Below are 24,040 nucleotides of genomic sequence, written 5' to 3'. Positions count from 1 at the left end.
AAATTCCCAGAAGTGGGATGGGGAAAAAATAGGAAAAGCGACTCACTTTTTCTTTACAGAGTCTAATCCATAGGTCCCTGCTGATGTATAATAGCCACACACAGTTTTCACATTAATTGTTTCCTTCATTGTCTCACCACACTGCTGTATTAAACCGTCCTGTAAATATAAACAAGCACTGGAAAGGCCATTTCACCTGGGAAAATCAGCTCTCATATGTGCTTTCAAATATTAAAAAGTAAAAACAAATCAAAATAGCAAGGAAGGAAGGACGAAAACTCATTAAGTGCAGCAAGCCTAAGTTTCTTCTAAGTCAGTAAAAACACTGAAGAAAGGATCCAGCAAGTGCCCCAGTGCACACCTGGGACGGAGAGCGAAATGGGCGGGGGAGGCACAGGGACGGGGATGCTGGGCGTCTCAGTTCTGTTTCCACTCTGCACCTTTGCAAACGTCTTCAACAGCACCTTACCGTACGTTCTTCCTGACTTACTAATCTAAGAACTCTTTACACAGTCAGCTAACCAAGAGACAGGGCAGACAAAGAAATGACAGAGATGTATGGAACATCGCTCAGTAAAGTTTAAAGCACCATCAATACCCAACAGATGCTCTAAACAAGTATATCATAGTTTTAAATAACATATTAAAATTGTAATCTAAAAGAGTCACATAGGTTTCAAATAAACCACCTCCCACGTACACAGAGAATATTGTCATTTTTCTTCAGATTTCTGAAATATATTCATCATGCAACTATATTATTAAGTTAGAATTAGTAAGTTATAAAAATAAGGCAGAAAGCAAATTTAGGACAAACCCAAAAACAACTAAAGTTAGAATATATATTCAAAGTAAGTACTGGAAAGATAAAAATATTTGAAAAAAAAAATTATCAACCAGGACAATAAACAAGCTAATAACTAGCACTTTTTCATTTTTATTTTTTGTTTTTTCCAGACAGGGTTTCTCTGTGTAACAGCCCTTGCTGTCCTGCATCTCATTCTGTAGACCAGGCTGGCCTTGAACTCACAGAGGTCCACCTGCCTCTACCTCCCGAGTGCTGGGATCAAAGGCATGCGCCACCACCGCCTAGCCTAATAACAAGCACTTTAAATAGATCAGCAGGTCAAACCACAGAAGCTTTAATTAAAGCATAACATTGATGCATTGGTTTTTTAATTTAATTCTAGATCCTTCTTTTCCTAATACCTCAATTTCACTGTCCCAGTAGATCCCACCCCACCACCTGACTTCCTCTTCTGGAGCCTTTTCCTCTCTGGTTATTACTGTTACCTTCATCTAGATGGCATTTGGACAACCGCAGTACCTGTAATGTGCCCACTTTCCTTCACACATTCTACCTGAAATAGTCCTCTGTTGTTCTGGTGTGGGGCTGGGAATCAAACTCAAGACCCTGCACAAGCCAGGCGAGTGCTCCACAACAGAGCTGTACCCTCAGCCAACCTGAAGTAGAAACAGTCTTTCCCTGATTAAAAATTTCCAAAGGTGCTCACAGATCAAGTTAAACTTTGCAACACACAAAAGGAACCCTCATGTGCTGGGTTTGGCCTTTCTCTCTAATCTTTTTTAATTTTATCTATTTTTTGTTTTGTTTCTTGAGATAGGATCTTAGCATGTAACTTTGGCATGTCTGTAAGTCACTGTATAGACCAGGCTGACCTTGACCTCAGAGATCTGCCTGCTTCTGTCTCCTGAGTGCCGGGTTAAAGACGTGTGCTACCATCCCCGGATATTCTCGATGTCTGTTACTTATACCTCCACAGCGTGCCCGTACTGATCAAGGACAGCTCGGGGACTCAGTCCTCTCCTTCCACCATGTGTGTCCTGGGGATGACTCAAGTCGTCAGCCTGGGTGGAGGCACCTTTATAGGCTCAGCTGTCTTGCCAGTCCTCCAACTCTATTTAACTGATGCTGGGAACTCAGTCTCCTTAATTCTCTAATCCTCCATTTTCTCCGACTTTCGGTCTTTCTGTTCCTGGTCCAAAATGCTGCTTTGCCCCTCTTCACACATGAAAGGTAAGCACACTTCAAACTCAATCTGAAATACAGTTCCTGTGAGGTCTCGGCTGAACTGGCCCTTCCTGTCTTGACCAGCTCATTAGACCCCACGAGGCTCATTGGACCTTTTGGCTATGTGTCCACCTCTCGCCTGACCCTCGCTGTACTGTGAGCTCCTTGAAGGCACACACAGACTGTCCACGTTTAGGGATTACATCCTCTTCGGCCCCCTTCACCAAGTCCCACACTGCACAATATACTCAACATACAGTCACTGAATGACACACATCATTTACATAGGATGGTATCACAATTAGGAGCTTAAATAACAGACTCAGTGCTTCTTTGACCCAATGAACTAAATTACTGATCATAAACCATCTGCTCAGCAGTCATGTCACTGATGGACAGAAGTCTGCAGAGAAACGTGGGCAAGCGAATGTTCCCAAATAGCAACACACCAAGGAAGCTACTCAGAAATAGCTCCCATCCACTTCACACAGGGATCAAAGCCCCTCAGTTGAACTAACGGCTTTTAGTCAAGCATTTTCAACGATTTCTAACAAATGGCATGTTTATACATTTTGGTTTAAGAACTGCAGAAGCAGAATTTCACTTCCGCTTTAGAGGTGTGCACAGAGATATACCAGGCACCGTGACACTGTTGGGTGGTGGCATACTCACCAACTGCAGCATGCAAGCTGCAGCCAAAATGGCGACGACACGGCTGGGTTTGATTAAGACGTCATCTCGATACAGTGATCCAAATGCAACCTGCAGTGCTGAAAGCAAAGTGCACACACATAATGAAATGCTACCTGCAGGGGTGCGGCACGCCCTGCAGAAGCAGCAAGGACATTAGTCTGAACCTAGAGACGCAGGATTAGATGGCAGCCATCGTTACTGATGGTATTAATACATAACGTGCTTGCTGCAGAGGATTCTGCCTGCTCCCGCCACATTCTTCTCTGTCTAACCTTAACACAGTCAGTAGTGTGAGAATTAAGGCCTCCTGGAAGATGGTTGTGCCAGAACTGATGAGTAGATCAATCACTCACAGCCCATCACTCTATGACAGTATTTTCTTTAGGGGAGTAGGTAAGGAGCTCACTCACTATGTAGCTCAGGCTGGTCTCCAATTCACAGCAATCCTCCTGCCTCAGCCTCCTCAGCGCCAGGATTATAGACCTGTGGCAGGAGGTCACTAGGGTTTGAGTTTAAACTCCTGGCCTTGTCTGTGCCCACTCATGCCCAGCTCCTCAAAGCTATCCAAGACTGCTCCTTCCCCAATGCCACTCTCTTGGACGCTCTTCCGTTTGCTGTGTGAACACCTCAAGCTTCCTTGCACAGGGAGCAGGCCCTGGGTCTCTCCACTCGGCCCATGCAATGAGACGAGCAGAAGGAGAAGCAGGACAGGAACCGGAGAGGGCGGGCGGTCTATGGAGGCTCATGGAGCTGTTTCCACAACCCCGTATCCTCCCCCCAGCCTTGTTTCCTCAGCCACGGGTCCTTTGAGCTCTGGCCCAGCCTGCTACATGCTTCATATGCTTACTGCTCCACAAAAGATCTTCACACATCATTTATTTTTATTTCTTGCTGTTAAGAGATCAAACCTAGCACAGGGTAGGAAAGTACTCTTAACACTCAACTATATTGCCAACCCTCAATACATTCTTTAAAAAGGTAGTCATACTTTCTATCTCTCTTCCCACATCCCTCATATCCACAGACACATAAGCAGATTAATTAGACTCCTGTGACAAACAGAGACAGGAAGAACAGAAGAGATAAGCTATGGAGTAAATTAATAGGAAATCTTCACCTTCCTGTATATAACACAACTTTTCCCTAGCCTATAAGGCTAGGATATTTTTCATCAAAAGAATAGTAAGGTTCTGTTTTTAAGATTTTTATACACTAATAATTATGGAGGTCATACCTTCTATATCAATGTTCTGGTCAGGAATCTCCAGTTCAATAATATTCATGCTGGATTCTTTCCAAGAACCACTGAACATACTAGAAAAGTAGCCAGACTGGAAGAAAAAGTCAATGATTAGCTAGCACTTTATCTTCGAAATATTTTTCTCATTTCTAATTCCAAGCAACTACCTAATCAAAACTAATCTAACATACCATTTCAGGAGAAAAAGAGCATCAAAACATCTACAGGAGGAAACAAATTAAAATACGGTCATTACAGGTTAGAGTGAACTACATGTTCAATTTGATACTGTTGCAAAACTAAACCAGATTCTTAACTACTATCAGAGTCCCGACCCGACCCGCATCACCGTGGAACCTGGTCAACTTCTCACCAGTCACAGCAGCTCCTGGGAGTACACACTGCAGCATTTCTCACAAGCAACAGCATGCACATTGGTGTATGATTCTGTACTCAGGAGAGCTCAAGAAACAAGTCCTCCTCAAACTACTACCTTCTTTCTGTGGTCCCTCAGCAATTAGGGATCCAGAGTACTCCCGGATCAGACCAGAAAGGATGCATCCCAAAGAAATCCAAGACCCACAATTTAGTTTTATGTGACCACAATGGCTTCTGAATTCCAACAATAGGTAAAGTCTATCATTGCCTACCATATCCATTCCTCATAATTAGCACTGTAGTACTTTAGAACAGATCAAACATTTACTAATTAAAAGTTCTACTGCATGTCAAAAATATATAAATAATTAAAACAGAAGGAAATATAACATTCCTCAGCATTTAGGATCATCTGTTTGCACTTGTGGCTCCAGGACACAGGCAACACTAAATGAGATGCTGAGGTGCATAGGCTTTCACACTCTAAGTCCCCTGCAGGTCACTGTGCCTGTACAATGTAAATGTTATGTAACAATCACACAGTTTTAGGGGGTGACAAAAGCTTTATATGTTCAGTACAGATGCAACTGTCTTTTTTCCAAATATTTGTAATACAGAGTTGTTACATCTGAGATTGTGGAACCTGCAGATACACAAGACATAACCCATAACAAGGACACAGACAACGGTTTCTGTCTGAAGATGCTGGCATGGATCATGAGACTTAGATGATAACTAATCCGGTTTCACAGAGGCCACACCTCACCTTTAAGTCAGTAAGAGACTACTTTTTCTTTTAGGGATTCAAAAGACAAATACAGCAAAGATTGGTATTCTGATATACCCTGATTATAGTCTTTGGGATATAAAGGATTTCATCTTTCCTTCCTTTCTTAAAAATTTCTGGACTATATTCTTCAAATCAAAGTAAATTTGTTCAAAAATAATTTTTAAAAGCTTTGATTAAAGTCAGGTGGCGGTGGTGGCACAAGCCTTTACTCCCAGCAATCGGGAGGCAGAGGCAGGCGGATCTCTGTGAGTTCCAGGCCAGCCTGTTCTATAGATCGAGTTCCAGGACAGCCAGGGCTACACAGAGAGACCCTGTCTCAAAAACAAAAACAAAAAAAGTTGTGATTTAAATGTGGGAAGAGGGACTGGAGAGATGGCTAAGCAGTTATGAGAACTTGCTGCCCTTTTTCAGGAGCTGAGTTCAGTTCCCTGTACCCACATAAGGCAATTCACTATTGGGGATCTGACACCCTCTACTGGACTCCACTGGGTTTGTACTCAACTGCACAAACCCACACACAGACCCATATATAAATACATAAATTTTAAATGACAGAGATAAAACATGTTTTTTAAAAGAAATCTAATTAAATGTGGAAGGAACATCTTTGCTGGAAAATTTTAGCTCTATTGCCTTTGAGTCCATTATTCTCTGACAATGAAGGGAACACTAAATCCATGGGTTAAGAGCCCACAAGGTCTAGTACACTGATTGGATGAAAGATAAGTGAAATAAAATGTCTGAGGGCCCTGGAGAGATGGCTCAGAGGTTAAATGCACTTGTGGCCAAGACTAACAACTTGAGTTCAATTCCCAGGACTGGTGGAAGGAGAGGATCAACTCCCACAAGTTGTCCTCTGACACATACACCCACCATGGCAAGCATGTGCAGACACACACAAAATAAGAATACATATTTTAAAGAGAAAAAACTGTCTGAGCTCTTAGCGCCACGTTGTGTTCTATTTTGAAAATTCTGAGCCATTTTGAAGGGGGAAATAGAGACAGAAAACCTTTTAGCACAAAGTCAAACAGGCACATTAGCCTAATGACATTACCACTCACAGGTCTTGTCTTTAACTCCACTGGGTTTTCTAGGAAAGGGAGTAAGCATTAACTTCCCATTCACTTCCTACAAAGAGCAGTATTTCAGAGAAACATATTCAAATCGTTATAAAAGAAATTTAATAACCTTAACGTTACAGATTTTCTCCTCAATTCTTCCATTTTTCAGCAAAGGCACTAAAACAAATTTCTTGACAACTAAGAGGCAACAGAGTGTGGACTAATCCTTTTGTACACTGTAAATATGTATTGTTCTCATTGGTTAATAAAGAACTGACTGGCCTATAGCTGGGCAGGAGAGATTGGGTGGGAGAGCCAGACTAGGAGAATTTTGGGAAGAAGAAGTGTGGAATCAGAAGAGTGGTCACGAGATGCAGAGGGAGCAAGACATGCTGGAGGACAGGTAAAGCCATGAGCCATGTGGCAGCATATAATTAATAGAAATGGGTTAATTTAAAATGTAAGAATTATCTAGTAACAAGCCCTAGCTATTGGCCGAGTATTTACAATTAATAATAAGTCTCTGTGTTTGTTATTTGGAAACTGGTAGCCTGGAAATAAAAGTCCACCTATAAATGGTGCTCAAAACCTTCTTTTTTTAATTAGACAAAAAGGGGGAAATGCTGTGGAATAATCCTTTTGAATACTGTAAAGATTTGTCATTCAAATTGGTTTAATAAAAGGGTGACTGGCTGGTAGTGAGGAAGGAAGTTTAGGTGGGACAACCAAACTAAGTGTTCTAGGATGAAGAAGGGTGGAGAGAGAGGAGTCACTAGCCAGAGAGAGAGTAAGCAAGACATACGGGACAGATAAAGCCACGAGCCATGCGGCAGCATATATATTAACAGAAATGAGTTAATTTAAAATGTAAGAGTTAGCTAGTAACAAGCCTGAACTATTGGCTGAGCATTTATAATGGGAGCACTTGCGGGACAGAAACTCCAGCCTACATAACAGTGGGTAGTATGACCAAGAATTTCAAAACCTGGTTTGCAGGCTGAAGCCAGCTTTCACTTGCAGGGCCCACCATCTTTCTTTCCAGCAGATGCTTCACTAGGTGAGAGCGCACTATGAAATCCAGCCAAACAGCAGAACATACTCCAGAGACCCCAAACTTCTCCAAGCAGCTCGCCAGTGCCTAAAACATCAGTGAAATACTCACTTGACATAAATAGATTTTGTGTAAGCTCCACTCTTCACCTAGAGCACAGATCTTAATGTCACTGTTCTCACCATTCAAAAACAACGTTTGATAGATGTACTTAGATGTGCTCTTTAATTTTTTCCTGTTAAGAAAACACAAAATCATATAAGCAAACAGCTTTGTGGGAGAGCCCTAGTGTCACCAGGCCCTGTCCAATGCCAACACATTAAAACATGCAACATTTCACTGATCTTCATATACAGTCAAGTCTCCTTTTGTCCTGTTTTTGTAAGGTCCAACTTACCCACTGTATGAATGAGGAGGAAGAGGCAGGCAGGTCAACAGAGGCTATGCTGGGTGCTCTTACTAACAGCAGATGGGTGAGGCAAGAGGGTGATATCTCTAGCCACCCTTTACAAGTTGTTGGTTCTAAATAAATTTAAGTTATTTGCTAAATAAACAAAGGCACATCAGCAATCACACTTTACTTATTTCTTTGTTTGGAAACCAGCGCTATGAGATGGAAGGTGGTGGTGCACACCTTTAATCCCAGCACTTGGGAGGCAGAGGTAGGTGGATCTCTGTGAGTTCAAGGCCAGCTTGGTCTACAGAGTGAGTTCCAGGATAGCAAGGGCTACACAGAGAAACCTTGTCTTCAAAACAAAGAAAGAAACCAGTGCTATGGAAGATTCAATACTGCTGCAGCAAACTTATCCAACTATAATCCAGTTGGCAGAGTGCTTGCCTTGAATGCCTAAGGCCCTAGCTCAATCCTCAGCAACACACACAAAAAAGAAAAAAATTACATTCAAACTTATTTCAAACTAAACTAGTTAAAACTAATTTTAAACTCATTGTTTTTCCCCACTAGACAAATGATTTGCAACCCTAGATCAAAGCTTTTCAAAACTATGCTCAAAGGATAAGCATAGTACAGGTCAATATTAAGGGCAGAGCTAAGAAACATGGACACTCTGTAACCTCACCCCCCAGAGCACCACCTACTCACCACCTATTATCTATTATATCTGCAAATATATTAGACTTCTGCATCAGACTTACTTTAGTAAAATAACTGAATTTTAAAAGCTTGGCAACCATGGAGTTGAGGACATGGCTCAGTTGGCCGAGTGCTAGCATTGCATGCACAAGGCCCTTGGGTTTAATCCTCACCCCTGGATAGACCAGGTAAAGTGGGGCAAGTCTGTGCGCCCAGCACTGAGGAGGTATAGGAAGGACAACCTGGAGTTCAAGGCCCTATTTTGCTAATAGCAAGTTCAAGGCCAGCCTAGACTACATGGAAACCCTGACTTAAAAAAAAAAAAAAAAAGAAAGAAAGAAAGTAAGTTTGCAATCTCTCCTCCAGATGTAAGTAAGAGAATGGTGGCCAGCAAGGGATAATCTAATCTTAAAATACATAACTTTAAAGATGTTATTTACTTATGTGTCTATACATCTGTATACATGCATTCACACGTATAGGTGCACATGCTTGTGCATGAAGAGGTCACAAGAAGGCAGTAGAAGTCCTCCTTTATCATTCTCTACCTGCTTTTTTGTTGTTTGTTTTTTGAGACAGGGTTTCCCTGTATAGCCCTGCTGTCCTGGAACTCATTCTGCAGACCAGGCTGGCCTCATACTCGGAGATCCAGCTGCCTCTGCCTCCCAAGTGCTGGGATTAAAGGCATGGGCCGACATTGCCCAGCTCCACCTGTTCCTTTTTAAGACAGGGTCTCTCCCTGAACCTGGAGCTTATGTATTCTGGTAAGCTGGAAAACAGAAATCCCCCTCGATCCTCCTGTCCCTGTCTCCCTCCCTGCCTTCCCCCAGAGATGAAGTTACAGGCGTGCACAGCACACCTGGTTTGGTACATGGGTGCTGGGTTCATCTATGAACTGCAGTTCTCGTGAGAGTGAAGCAAGAGCTCTTAACCGCTGAGCCATCTGTGGCCCAGGCTAACCTACCTTAAAGTTTCTGATGACTTCTGATAGCTTTTCTAGTAGTTAAACTTTTTAAAATCTCTGGGGATGGACAGATGGCTTGGTGGTTAAGAACACTGGATTCTCTTCCAGAGGACCTTGGTTTGATTTCCAGCATCTACATGGCTGTTCACAAGTCTGTAACTCCAGGTCCCAGGGGATCTGGTGACCTCTTCTGGCCTCTGAAGGTACTACTGCATGCACATGATTCGTGTGCACACAAAAAAATAAAAACAACAACAAACCCTTTTAAAATCTCTTTCTAGAAACAAAAATAATTGCTGGGTGTGATAGTTTTAATTGTTAACTTGACACAATCTAGATTCACTTAAGAATAAAATCTCAAGGAGAGATTTATTGTCTGAATTGGGTTGGACTGTGGGTTTATCTCTGGGTTATCTTGATTATGTTAATTAAGGTGGGAAGACCCACCTATTGTGGGTGATACCATTCTCTAAAAAGGTTTCTAAACTGTGTAAATATGACGGAAGCAGAGTACGCATGTGTTAATTCATTGTTCTCTGCTCTTGATTACATACAATGTGCCAGCTGCTTCCAGTTCCTGCCTTGATTTCCCTGCAATGATGGACTATAAACTGGAATTGTGAGCTAAAATAAACCACTTCTTCTCCAAACTGTTTTGTCAGGGCGTTTTATCACAGCAACAGGAGAAGAAACTGGGCATGGTGGTGCACACTCATAACCTCAGTGCTCCTAAGACAAAAAAATCAAGAGTTCAAGGTCAGTCTTGGCTAAAAGCAAGTCCGAATGAGACTGTCATGAAACAAAGCAAAAGAAAGTTACTGTCTCACCCTGCGTCTGGAATCAGCATTGCATTAGTCAGGTTCTCTAGAAAACACACACACACACACACACACACACACACACACACACACACACACACACACACAATTTATAAAGGGGATTTATTAGAATAGTTTACTGGCTGTGGTCCAGCTAGTCTACCAACAGAAAGTCCAAAAACCCAGTTCAGTTCATGAGGCTGCCCAGAAAGTGTGGCCTAGATTAAAGGTGTATCTTCCTACCTCAAAAGATCTGGATTAAAAGTGTATCTTCTAGACTCAAAAGATCAAGATTAAAAAAAAATCAAGATTAAAAGTGGTGTTCCCACTTCAAATGATTTAATTAAGAAACAATCCCTCACGGGTGTACCCAGCCTCTTGAGTTTTAGTTAATTTCAGATGGAGTCGAGTTGACAACTAAGAATAGCTTGTCGATATCAATTAGCAATCAAGAAAATGCCCACATGCTTCAAGACATGTTCCAATTCAGACTCCCTCACATACCACGAGGCTGTCAAGTCCACAGCTGAAATTAACTAGAAATACCATTAAACAAAAGTTAAGGGAAAGAGAGCCAGAGTCCCAACGGAAACTCACAAGGAAGCAGGAATTTTCAAAAATGCATATTCATATGCTTGGAATTCTCAAACGACTATGATTATAAAATGATAATGGGGTGCAGTAGCAAAGGATTACTCAGAACAAGAAAGAGATACTTAAATACACACATTTGAGTCTCTGGATTGTCAGGATTCACCAACTACCAAGCTGTCCAAAGACTCATAATAAGAGGCATTCATTATGTTCTAAAACACCAAAGAAAAAGACTTTCAAAAGTTCAGAGGACAAAAAAATATGGTCACTTAAAAAGAAAACAGAATTGGACCAGGGTCAAAATCTCCATCCATCTTAGGCTAGAAAAATAGTATCATCATCATTGGATAAAGGTGGCTGAGTGGATAAAGGTACCTGTTGCCAAGTCTAAGGGCTCAAGTGTGATTGACGCCTGGAACCTTCATGGTGGAATGGGAGAATCAATTTCCCATCCTCTGACCTCTACATGGGATGTGTACACACATGTACATGCACACCAAGTAAAAATATAGTATTTTTTTAAAGTAGATGTTTATCTACAATACAACTTCTGCACCTAAGGTTCAAGGAATATAAAGGAAGAGGGGAAGAAAGATTGTAAGAACCAGAGGAACAGGAAGTTTGCCTCACCAACATAGCTGCCTAAACAAGACCTGAAAAGGATGTACCAACAGACACACTAACCTAGAAGAGGAAATGTCACTGAGCCTCAGCTCCAGATGAAGAACTACAGGCAACTGGGAAATGCTGAGAGCTGGAGAAATAGTCTGACCCAAGGAAGGACCCTTAACCTGATTATCCAGCACCAAGTGGTCAGCCCCAAATCACATTGGTACAAGCAACATTATACAGACTAAACAGGATGTATTATATATTTAGAGGGAATAGAGGCCATGTATTTGAGAGAGAGCAGGAGTGGGTTGGGTACAGGGGAAAGGTTAAAAGGAATGAGGAAAATTAAATTTTAATTTCAAAAATAAAAACTATAAAAAAAGAGAAGTTTAAAGATATGGGAAGTCCTATAAAGTACCATAATCAGTCAAAGAAAAAAAAAAAGACTAAGTTTATATTATATAAGCAAAATTGATCACCTTTCTCCACTCTTTCATGAGAAAATACTGAAGATGTAGTTCACTGAAATGAGGAAGAAAAGGGGAGAAGTTACTGAAAACCATAGTCCATTCATAGAGATGGAGGTCAAAGTCCCAGTTATAATAATTAGAAGCAGGCAGGTCCAAACTGGAGTAAAAGGGTGGGACCCTGTAGGAGGTCTAGGGTTCAAAGATGGGTTCTATGCAAGGCTGCCGCACAAGATTGAGAAAATCTCAAGACATGATGAAAGAGTATCATTTTATCATTGGAGGTAAAAAAAAAAAAGGCAGCTGGAAACTCTAGGACAATAAACTCCTTTTTAAAAGGGGGCCAGGTCAGGCATGGTGGCACTGACTTCAACCCCAGTACCAGGGAGGTGGATCAGAGGCAGAAAGATCACTGTGACTTCCAGGCCAGCCAGAGCTACACAGTGAGACACTGAAGGGGGTGGGGGCGGGGTGAGATGGCTCAGCAGGTAAAGGCCTTGCCCACCACACCTGAAGACACGAATTCAAACCCTTAAATCCACGTTTAAGGTGCAAGGAGAAAACTGACTCCCTCAAGTTGTCTTCTGATCTCTGTGCACGTACTGAGCACATGCCTCCCTCAAACATAAATAAACGTAGCTATTTATGTAAATAAAATACAAACAGAAACAGCCCGAATGGAAGCACTTGACAGGGGGTCAGAAAAGGTTCCAGGGATAGGATGAAGCTCATTTGACAGAGTGCTTGCCTAGCATCTATGAAGCCCTGGGTTCAATCCGAGCACTACTATATTGAGTTTGAGGCTAGCCCAGAGGCTAGCCTAGGATAAGTGACACTTTGTTCCAAAAGGTGAAAGATTCAGTCTATCCATGAGGCTAGCAAATGCTTCCCTCTGGCATTAGGCCTGTGAAGTGTGATCTGTAAGCCTTGTCCATAGCCCAACATCATTGACTGACCTTTACACAGTTATAATTACACATTGTTCACTAGATTTCCATTTTTTACAGACAACCTGTGGACAAGATGCAGAGAACCTGCTGAACAGTGTGAATTTTAACAGCTTTGTTCATGAAAAAGAAGGCAGTCAGTAAAAGGTTTAGCTGAGGGGTGGGCATAGACGCTGAAGCTTTTCACAAGCAGCTCTGCTGAGGTGGGAAAGCACAAGAGAACCTGACAAGGGAATCAGAACCAGCAAACACAATCACAGATCCAAGCATCTTCTTACACCTTCAGCTGTTCAGTCAGACATCTCCCACTATACACACTCTAAAGTCTGACATGCATTTTCTTTTTGAAACAGGGTCTCACAACATAACCTAGGCTGTCATTGAACCTGTGAGTCTCCTGTCCCAGCCTCCTGAGTGCTGGGATTATAGGTATGTGCCACAATGCTGGGCCTATTCCTGTGTGTGTGTGTGTGTGTGTGTGTGTGTGTGTGTGTGTGTGTGTATACATATATATATACATACACACATATATACATATACATATATATACACACATATACACATATACATATATATACACACACATATATACATATACATATATATATTTTAAAGATCTTTTCTCTTTATACTTTGTCCATAATAGTTATTTCCTGTTCTTTATTATTAAGATTTATATTTTCCTTGTTCAGATTACTGTTTCTCCTTTTAAAAATGGGCTCTGTCATACATTTCAACAATTACATTAAACATACATGGTATACATACTAATCAAAGGGCACAGACTGTCTTATTGGATTTTAAAAAAAGCAAGACTTAACTATATGCTGTATACTTACCTATCTTAAATACAAATACACAAACGGGCCAGGCAGATCACTCACACAATAAAGTGCTTTTCAAGTACAAAGACCTGAGTTGAATGGGGGGCGGGTGAGCAGGGATGGGGACCAGGATGAAAAAAAAAAAAAAAACCAGGTGGAATTGCCAGCATCTGTAATCCTAATGGGGCAGGTGAGGGGCAGAAACAGGAGATCCTTGGACCTTGCTGACTGGCTAGATTAGCCAATCAGTAATCTTCCAGTTTAGTAAAGAGACCCTGTCTGAAAACGGTAAGGTGGAGAGTAATACTGAACGATCCAATGTGGACCTCTGGCCTCCACATGCAAGCACATTTGTACATGTATGCAAATGTAAAAAGTGAAAACACGTTGTGGGTCTATAGCTTGTCCGTAAAGTGCTTACCTAGAATAGATAAGGCCCTGGGTTATGGGAGGGGAAGTGATGGGGTGGTTGGTTGATGGGATGTGGGATGCAGGTTGGAAAGGATGGAGCAGGTACATCAAACAATTACCAAAAGGAGGTGGGAGTGACTAAGTCACTAAGGCTAAATAAAGAAGATGACATCTTATGACATAAGAGTCAGTTCATCAAAGAGTTCTAACACTTACTGAGTACACAAAAGACAGGCAGCGTGGGGCTAGAGAGGTGACTCAGTGGTGAAGAGCACATACTGTCTTACACAGGATCCAAGTACAACTCCCAGCACCCATATTAGGGAGCTCACAACACCTCTGTAACTCCAGGGAATCCAACACCCTCTCTGGACTCTGTAGAAACGTGCACAAACCCACATACACATACAGACACACACATAAACAAAAATAAATGGGGGAGGGGGGAAGGCCAGGTACTACACTTGTGCTCATTCTTAGGTCCTGAAACTCACGCCCTCTCTCTCCAACATTCCTCAGGTCCTCCTTCCTCTTCCTTCTCTCCAGGGTCTCTACATATAGTCCAGGAAGGACTTGAACTCACTATTTGGCCCAGGCTGACCTCCAACTTAAGAACTTCCTGTCTTGGGCACCAGAGTGTACATATTACAGGCTTGTACCACCTTGCTAGGCTAAAAGTGTGGAACTCTATGATGTGAAGTAATATTTCCATTTTTGTGCATTCATCTTGTAAATATATTCACACATAAAACTCTAATGAAAGGGTTTATATTTATAGTAATCTACTTTTTACCTATGATATTTACACGTTAGCTCTACAACTGAGCCACATCTCTAGCACCCATACTTTTTTGTCAACTAAAATGCAATGCGTGTGTAGCAAAACACTGAGCAGATAGGCTTTTTAAATTTGTACTGAAAAATTACATCCGTGTGATTCTAACAATGACCTTAAAAGAGAAAAAAGAGCAAGCAGATTCCTTATATGAAAATACATTCTGGTGGGCCGGGCGGTGGTGGCGCAGGCTTTTAATCCCAGTACTGGGGAGGCAGAGGCAGGTGGATCTTTGTGAGTTTGAGGCCGGCCTGGTCTACAGAGCGAGTTCCAGGACAGGCACCAAAACTACACGGAGAAAGCCTGTCTCCAAAAACCAAAACAAAACCATTCTGGTGTAAGTCACATCTACTTCACAAGCAATGGTTTTTTTCAACTCTTCCCTCAAAAATCTTAGGCAGCCTACACTGATGACAGCCCACCTCAACAAGCAGACTCTGACAAGACTTTGTTCTTTATTCAGGGGGAATGCACAGTATTGCCAATCTTCACATGTGCAATCACTGGTCCATCAAGAGGACAACAGAGAGGTGTCCATACCAGGCACCACTATGTTCCTCTCTATACTGACTGAAGGCTACTGAATGCACAGTAAGTTTTCCTGTGGCTACTCACTCAGAAAGCAAAGGCCCACTAGGGAAGGTCGGCGGAAGCTCTGGCTAGTCCTTTCGGTCTCAGGTTGAGGCTCTGACACACAGGAAGCTTCCGGGTAATGTGCAAAAAGCCTAGGCTCTTCAGCTCCCGCACTGACCCCAGGTCTGTCTGCAAGCGTCCAACTCCTGCAGTTACCCCAGGTCTGTCCTGCACGCGCTCAGCTCCCGCTCTGACCCCAGGTCTGTCCCGCACCCGCTCAGCTCCCGCTCTGACCCCAGGTCTGCCCCGCACGCGCCCAGTTCCCGCTCTGGCTCCAGGTCTGTTTGCAAAAGTCCAGCTCCAGCTCTGGCTCCAGGTCTGCCCCGCACGCGCTCAACTCCCGCTCTGACTCCAGGTCTGCCCCGCACGCGCTCAGCTCCCACACCGATCCTCCCCGCACAGCTGCCCCGCACTCTCCCGTCAAGGGCACCGGCGGCCGGGCGCTCCGTACCTGCGCGGCGTGTTCAGCAGCCGCTGCTGCTCGTCGCCCTCGTCCTCATCTTCGTCTGTCTCCGAGTCCGGGTGGCAGTAGCAGAATGTGCCGCTGCTGCGCTTGCGCTTGCGGCCGCCGGGACAGTAACAGAAGCCGTGGGCCGCATCCTCGCCCGGGTCTGACCTGCGGGCCGCGCCCCCAGAACCGGGCGTGGGCTCGGGCTGATCTGCGCGCCCCGCGGGCCGCAGCACCCGGCTGCTCAGCGCGCCCATGGCTCCGGCGCCTAGGGAGCGCCGAGGGGCCGCCCCGCCATGCCTGACGCCCCGCCGCCTACTCCGCCGCCGCCTCGCGCGCAGCCCCAACCGTCGCCGAGAACGCAGTCATCTCCATCCTCCGCCCCGCCCGCCGCGCTTCAGCCGGCCGGCTCCTCAAGACCTCGCCCCCTCGTTCTCGCAACAAAGCGCGCGCCGCAGGGCGCATGCGTGCGGCGAGCCCCCGGAAGGGGCGGAGGCAGCTGGCCTCGGGGGCGGAGCCTGGTCAGCATGGTTGCGCAAGCGCGGGAGTCGGGCACGCCTCCGCGGAGCTCAGCCCGGGTGGGGCGAACTTTCAGTGCTTCCGGCGTTAACCGAGCGGCGTGGGTGCTGTGTGCTTGTCATCGAGGGATCTGGGGACCCGTGTCGTTGATTCTTCCCGCGAGGTTCCTCGAGTCTGGGGTCTTCTCCAGCCCTGTGCAGTCAGTTTGTGCATGGACATGTCATTAAGGCCCTTGCCTCCCTCCCAGGCTCTGGGACTGTGCTGTCACGGCTGGACGGCTTTCACCCAGTGTTGTTGTTGACAGGCGTCAGTCTGGAGCCGCGGTCAGCCTCTAGTGCCTGGCTCCTTCCTTCTGCCTGGTTTTGATTTGATTATTTTATTGTGTCAGGGTCTTGTATTACATGCTGACCTTCGAATCTCTAGATAGAATGATCTTGAACTTCTGATGTCCTGTGTCCACCTCTTGAATGCTGGGATGACAGGCACATGTCATATCGCCCGCCTATTTAACTGCTGGGGATCTGACCCAAAGCTTCGTGAATGTTAAGCAACCACTACCAATTCAACTACATCCCAGGCCTCGATTTTTTTTTTTTTTTTTTTTTTTAAAGAAGCGTCTTACTCTGAAGCCCAGGCTGGCCTGGAACTCTTAGTACTCCTGCCTAAGCCGCTGAGTGCTGGGAGTTGAGGCGTGAGCTGCCATGCTGGCCTTCTATACTTTTCAAAGTAAAATGTTTATAATGAAACGTTTCAAATAGAGCAATACAAATACCTGGGGACTCACTACAGACTTGGAATTTTATCACACTTATTTTGATTCACTCTCCTTACCTCTTCAGCTTTATTGAATTATAACGGAGAATGATAAAAATATGAGAAAAACCCCTTGTGTACCCACCCTCTGCTTACATCCTCGCCCCCTCCATACCATTTCTGTGCATGTTTCTACACGAATACCCATAGACGCTCTTTTCTGCTGCACATTCAGACATATAATTTAAATGGAATCAGACCTTCCCAAACCTATGATTCAGAACCTTTCTCCTCTCTTAAAGCTATACTTTGGACTAATCTTTAGTTATTATCACCACTCATTGTAAGACCGGTGATTTACCTACTTCCTCACTGAGGGGCTTCAGTTATTCCTACCTTAGTGCTCCTTCAGAACAGATATGAACATTACACACAAAAGCTAAATCAAGCAGATCCCCGAAAATAGATTTCCTCGGAAATTTCCAACTTTATGAGCTCTTGCCAAATTTCCCCCAGAACTGACTGCGTCAATGCACCATTTGCCCTCATTTTTGGCAGGCCGCTGAGGGTTTGTTTTCGATTCATCCCTGAGAAATTCTGAGGGCACTCAGCTGAGGAAGGCTGAAGTACATATTGGAGCAAGAGAATAGCGGTTGCAAGGGAATACACTGCATGCACAAAATGCAAAACGTGTGCAGAGGGCCATCTTAAATATTGTGCAAGAGACGTTGGTGTAAGTAGACTACAACATGGTGACCTCAAGTGTCACTAAATTCTTAAAAGGTAAAACAACCATATTGGTCTTGCCTAAGGAACCTCAGGTAAATGGTTCCCTGGTGATGGTATTACTGAGGGGACCCACGGGAATGTCCGTAAGAACCTGTCACAGTTACACAGGACTTATTCTCCACCACAGAGCAATGGCAGTCAGAAAAGAACGTCCCTAACTCCCTCTGCTCTTCTCCATGCTGCTATGACCCAAGCAGGAAGGATGGAGAAAGAAGAGATGCCCACCTTCTCCCTCCCCCCAGCCAGATGCCTGCTGGCAAGAGGCCAGAACTGACCGAGGGAAGAAGTCTCAAATCACACCTGGAATTTTGACTCATTATGCTGGTGACTGAAATAACATTGTTTTGGGACCTTAAGGAGCTACACAGTAGGACTTCTAAAAAGTTAATCATAAACACAAAAATTGTGACTTTCTACCCTCCCTCTGAATTTACACCTGCACTCAGCCACAAATCACTGTCCCAACCTCTGAAATTTGTTTTTAAAATTCTAACTAGGGTGTCATTTAAAGGTAAAACATCTACTAAAACCAAAACAAAGAACCTCATAATGCTTCCAAAAACATAATGAAGCTGGAGTAGAGATTCCACAGCCCTGAAGTGGCAGCGTCGATTCCTGAATCTGTGTTAATTGGAATGACTGGTCACTTTGGCATGTTGTCGATGATGCCTACACCCAAGTGCAGTCCCACTGCAGCAGGAACAAAGGGATGTGTGTGTGTGTGTGTGTGTGTGTGTGTGTGTGTGTGTGTGTGTATGTTCTTTGTACACCTGTAACTTTTGTCCTTTGTGGTGTTAAGAAAAGCAAGTTATGATTCTATCCCACCAAGCTACATTTTTGGCTTTATATGTAACATTTACTATAAACGCTCCACTGAATAGAGCAGAATGTCACTCATTTTCAGAGAGCAAGCTACCATGTTATTTAATGTCATTGAGGAGTGTTTGGCACACACAAATGTTAATGATTTTGTTGTTTTTTGATTGTTACTTTGTTTTGGTGTGAAAGAGGGGTGTCATCCCTTGTTCTCTCCACCCTGTGGGTTCTGGGGATTGAACTCAGGTTGTCAGGTTTGGCAGCGAGGGCCTTTACCCACGAAGCCATCTCAATGTCATGTTATTTATTTGGGTGTGTGTGTGTACTTGAGAGTGTCTGAGTGTGCCAATGCAGAAACCAGAAGTTGCTATCAGTGTCTTACTCTCTCTGTCCTCCTCCTCCTCATCACATCCTCATCCTCATCCTCATCCTCGACAGGGTCTTCCACTGAACTGAATTGATTCAGCTATAAGGGCTGGCCACCGAACCCTGGGATCTGCTCGTCTCCACCTCCCATCTTTGGGGTTACAGGCATTCACTCACTGGCTATGCTCGGCTTCCCACTGGTGCCAGGGACCCAAACGCTGCTCCTCATGCTTGAGCAGCGAGCATCTTGCTCACTGAGCCATCATCTCCCCAGCTCTTGTTTTGCTTTTTTGAGACAGGGACTCGTGCTCAGGCTGGCCTCACACTGGCTATGTGGCCGGGAGAGTCTGAAGCTCTGATCCTCCTGCCTCCACCTCACTAAAGTAAACATTGGTCTTATAGAAGAAGGCTAACATATGATTAATGTGCCATATTTTTTATGTTGAAGCTTAGTATCACAATTCCTTCAGAATAGTTCCTTCCATGGTTCTGGGTGGAAAAAAAAAAAAAACTCTGACATGGAAAAACCAAACAAAGAATACACATCCCTTTAAAGTCACCATTTTTAATTAAAAATTTCTCGAATTGTATACAAACCAAACTCCATGATTACATGCAAAGCACCATTTCTGAATGACTATAAAATCAAAAAGGCACAGTGGGAATCAAATCAATAATCTAAAGGGACTATTTTTAGCAGAAAAAAAAATTTCCCTTAGGTTGACCACAACCCAGAGCATCACATACCAGAAGAACCTCAGACAAACCTTGCTCTTTCTCATCACTTTCAGGCAAGATTAGGATAGTCTTAGCATTCTGACTTCGGAATGCTCAGTGTGAGTGATAACCAGACACATGGGCTCTGTTTAACCACACTTGAAATTGAACTTGTTTAATGAGTTGGTAACTTTGCTGCACTTCTTGGGGAGAAAGTGGTCTCAGTGCTGGAGGAGATGAATCCTGCCACACCAAACACACTCTCAGCTAACATGATAGACAAAGCCAAAGAAAGGAGGCCCATGAGAACTTCAGTCCACAACTGTGTAAAATAGGAAACCGGATGGAAATTCTCAGTAACAGATGCCCTGGGTCCCACATGAAGAAATGACTGGCTGCTCAGGGAAGAGAAATGCTTCTGTCCTGTAAAATTCTTACTGAAAAAAAAAAAATCCAAAAGGATTTAGTGCATTCAATCTCTGCAAAAACACAAATGGGGAAATAATCAGCTAAAGACGTGGAGCACATTCTAATTTCTAATTCTAAATCTCCATTTAGGTCTTAAAAACTTTGAAAGTACAGGTTTAAGGCATCAAAACGACTAATTATAGATGATAATAACACAGTCTGGATCATAGGAGGCAACTGGAGGCGTTTTAATTGGAAATAAGCATTTGAGATAATGTTAATAGCAGTGCAGAAAAATGAAGTTAAAAAAAAAAAATCAGTGTTAAGAATCCTTCTGTCCTGGGTCTTGTTTTAATCGTCTCCTCCACAGAGAATGAGGAGAACCTTCCTGTAGTCTCCGGAAGTGTCGCCCTGAGAGAAAGGAGATCACGATTACCCACAGTTAACAGATTCTTAGACAGTTACACAGTTCAAAATCACCTAAGTTCATTTTGCAAACATGGCTAGATTTTTCTCAGGTTCTCAAAAATTTTTTTTATTTCAAAAGTAATGCTTTGGGCTGGAGAGATGGCTTGGACACAAAGAGTACTCCTTGCTCTCACAGAGAACCTGAGTTTGATTTTTGGTGCTCCCAGTTGCCTATAACTACAGGTCTTGGCCAATCTGGCACCTTCTTCTAGTCTCCTTGGGCACTGCACACATGAGGCAATATATACATACACATTTACATATATATACATAGATATACAAGAATAATAATCTTTTTAAAATAAAAGTAATACTTGTTCTATATTTTAAAAATACTTAAAAAGAGGATAGAAAGACCCATAATCCCATGAGCTATGGATCGCTGTTGTTAACATTCTGACATGTTCCTGTTCCCTAGTCTTTCCTCTTTGCATGCAGATCCCTATGTGATGAGACTGTAGTACAGTAATCATCTATGCCCTCATTTTGCTCTGTTTGTTTTTGGTGGTGCCAGGGACCGAATCCATGACCATCCTCATGCTAGGCAAGTGTGGGCAAGTGCTCTACCAATGAACCATATACACCCAACCTCTGTATCCTTTTTCATTACAGTTTTATTTAATGATTACAGAACATTTCCCTCCCCATTGTCAGATGTTTATGTGGTCTTTGATGTTTCACTATAACAAACTTTGTTGAATAAAGCACCTTGCAGCTGAGTTTTCATGAATTTCCCTCACAATTTGCTTTGAATACATTTTCATAAAATGAAAATTACTAGATTAATATCGTGAATTTTTCTAATACTTTTCATATGAGTTGCAAAGCAGCCTTCCAGAAAAGGTCCTATAATTTCTATATGGAAATATTTATGGCCTAATAAATACATTATAGTTTTTCCTTATTATTTATTTATTTATTTATTTACATTTTTGGCACTGGGGACTGAACCCAGGGCCTTGTGTATACACTGAGTAACAATACCCTAAGCCCAATAAATCAGTTTGGGTTACTTCTTAATGGGCACTAAAAGAGATGGAACTTTAAGAGTTCAAATTTTAATATCTGTCAAAATGAATAGTAATATATTATAATTTGTCTCATTGATCCATGAAATAATAAGTATGTATTAAAGTTGCTTACTGGCACAGCATTGTTGCCATTGTCTTCTTATGGAGCTGTCCCAGTTAGGTTTCTGTTGCTACGATAAAGCAACTTGGGGATGAAAGGGTCTACTTGACTTATCTACCCCAGGTCACAGTCCAATAAGGGAAGCCAAGGCAGAACTCAAGGCAGGAACCTGGAGCCAGGAACTGAACTAGAGGCCATGGAGGAGTGTTGCTTACTGACTTGCTCCCCATGGCTGGCTAAACCTTGCTTTCTCATACACCCCAGGATCCAGAGCCACCTGCCCAGGGGTGGCACTGCTCACAGTGGACAGGCCTCCCCCATCAATCATCATTGAAGAAAATGTCCCACAGGCTTGCTTGCCTACAGGTCAATCTGGTAGGGGATTTTCTCAGCTGAGGTTTCCTATTCTCAGATGACTCCAGCTTATGTCAAGTTGACAACTAGCCAACACAGGCAGGCATTCCAAAGCTTTGTGACAATTTATTCTCTCAATCCCCATTGCCTGCTGTGTGTGTGTGTGTGTGTGTGTGTGTGTGTGTGTGTGTGTGTGTGTGTGCCATGTGTGTTATAAGCTAGAGGCTGACATTGGGTGTCTTCTCTTATCACTCTACACATTATTGAGATAAGGTATCTATCTCACTGAACCATCTGGGCAAGACTAGCTAACCAGTGAGTCCCATGGATCCCGGGGTCTCTGCCTTTGCCGCTTGCTGTTACTCCTTTTATGTGGTACCTGGGGACCAAACTCTGTCCTCATGTTTGTATGGCAAGCATTTTGCCCACTGAGCCACCCACCCCCAGCCCTATGTCTCCATGCCTGACACTCTTTCTTCTTTTATTTTTCAGAGCTGAGGACTGAACCAGGGCCTTGCGCTTGCTAGGCAAGCGCTCTACCACTGAGCTAAATCCCCACCCCCGACATTCTTCCTTCTTAATAGCAGCTCTCAAATGGTCAGTGTATTTCCTACTTTTCAGGGTATTTAATTCACAGGTCAAATCTTGATGAGAAGTTTGCTGGTAAGCAACCCAAGCTTCTTGGAAATTAGTCTCAGCTTCATGTTTATGAGACTCTCCAGGCTTCTTAAAGAAGCAAAGGAGTTAATGAGGGGTTAGGAAGGTTGAGTCAGTTTTCACCACACCCATGCCATCTTGGAACTCCTGACTGTCTGGTACCCAGTAAAGAACAGTGAACGGGTAGGGCCGGAGGGGGACACTTTCTCACATTTCCAGCAGACCCTGCTGGCCCTGCAAAGGATTCTAGGCGCAGCTTCTGCTGCTGCCATTACCAGGCAGGTGAGGACGTTGTGCTTTTAAAAGTATTCATTAAGGGTTGAGAATGTAGTTCAGTGGTACAGAACCTGGAGCCCTGAGTTCAATCCTCAGTGTGTGTGTGTGTGTGTGTGTGTGTGTGTGTGTGTGTGTGTGTGCGCGCGCGCAGGCCTGGAGGTTTTCTAGTCTCGCTCCATTTGCTGTGTACTCTGCTTCCTGTGTTCACATCAAATGGGACCGGCCAGCTTCCTACTCCTTTGGCCTACCACCATGCCTTGCCTCCTCTGGAACTATAAACCAAAGTAAACTATGTCTTCCCTAAGTTGCTCCTGGCATGGCGTTTACCCAGCAAGAGAAAGTAAATTATAGCACACAATTTCTGTCCAATTTGTTTCCCCATCTATTGGGCGCCTTGATGGCAGGCACGTGACAGATCTTGGAGGGAAGAAACAGAGAAATAATAAGTGCCATTGAGAGCTCAAATAATGGAGTGTATACCAGTTACAGACACAGCTTACATATCTCAAAGACCCTAAAGTTTGTAATATCAAATACTGGAATAAATTATGTGAGGTTACTGGTAACATATTTTTTTCCTTTATTTTTTATTTTCTGTGTTTGGGCATTATATATATATATATATATATATGTGCACTATATGTATGCAGCACCCATGGAGGCCAGAAGAGGCTGTCAGATTCCTAGAACTGGAGTTACAGGTGGTTGTGAGCTGTCATGTGGGTGCTGGGAATGGAAATGAGGTCCCTAGAAAGAGCAGTCAGTTCTCTTAACTGCTTAGCACTCCAGCCCTCGGTATTCTAACCTTTCTGTAGAAAGATGTTTGAGACTGAGGTCAGGGGTGACGCTTCCTCTCCATAGTCTGTGTTCACTTGAACAGGTCAGTTACTTA

At 43.5% G+C, this 24,040-nt stretch overlaps 2 protein-coding genes across 5 annotated transcripts in view; both read right to left on the bottom strand.

Annotated features, from left to right (window-relative positions):
* Gmcl1 (germ cell-less 1, spermatogenesis associated) overlaps nucleotides 1-16,343 on the bottom strand; it is a 39,081-nt gene extending 22,738 nt beyond the window's left edge. Inside the window, exons 1-5 of one of the 2 annotated variants that reach the window (XM_006984581.4) lie at nucleotides 15,898-16,343; nucleotides 7,360-7,483; nucleotides 3,960-4,056; nucleotides 2,705-2,802; nucleotides 47-159 (exon numbers count right to left, since the gene is read on the bottom strand). In XM_006984581.4, the coding sequence (XP_006984643.1) occupies nucleotides 47-159; nucleotides 2,705-2,802; nucleotides 3,960-4,056; nucleotides 7,360-7,483; nucleotides 15,898-16,151 (686 nt within the window). In that variant the 5' untranslated portion in view covers nucleotides 16,152-16,343. The remainder of the gene's footprint in view (nucleotides 1-46; nucleotides 160-2,704; nucleotides 2,803-3,959; nucleotides 4,057-7,359; nucleotides 7,484-15,897) is intronic. The other variant, XM_076567186.1, reaches the window with a different exon arrangement.
* A 3,339-nt stretch (nucleotides 16,344-19,682) lies between these two features.
* Nucleotides 19,683-24,040, bottom strand: part of Anxa4 (annexin A4) — a 60,045-nt gene continuing 55,687 nt past the window's right edge. For all 3 annotated transcript variants that reach the window (XM_006984577.4, XM_076567187.1, XM_076567188.1), the window contains exon 13: nucleotides 19,683-20,673. In XM_006984577.4, the coding sequence (XP_006984639.1) occupies nucleotides 20,614-20,673 (60 nt within the window). In that variant the 3' untranslated portion in view covers nucleotides 19,683-20,613. The remainder of the gene's footprint in view (nucleotides 20,674-24,040) is intronic.

The sequence above is a fragment of the Peromyscus maniculatus genome, chromosome 3, assembly GCF_049852395.1.
Source record: "Peromyscus maniculatus bairdii isolate BWxNUB_F1_BW_parent chromosome 3, HU_Pman_BW_mat_3.1, whole genome shotgun sequence".
Lineage (NCBI taxonomy): Eukaryota > Metazoa > Chordata > Mammalia > Rodentia > Cricetidae > Peromyscus > Peromyscus maniculatus.
The sequence above is the reverse complement of the archived record's forward strand: the minus strand, read 5'-3'. Positions and strand labels throughout refer to the sequence as shown.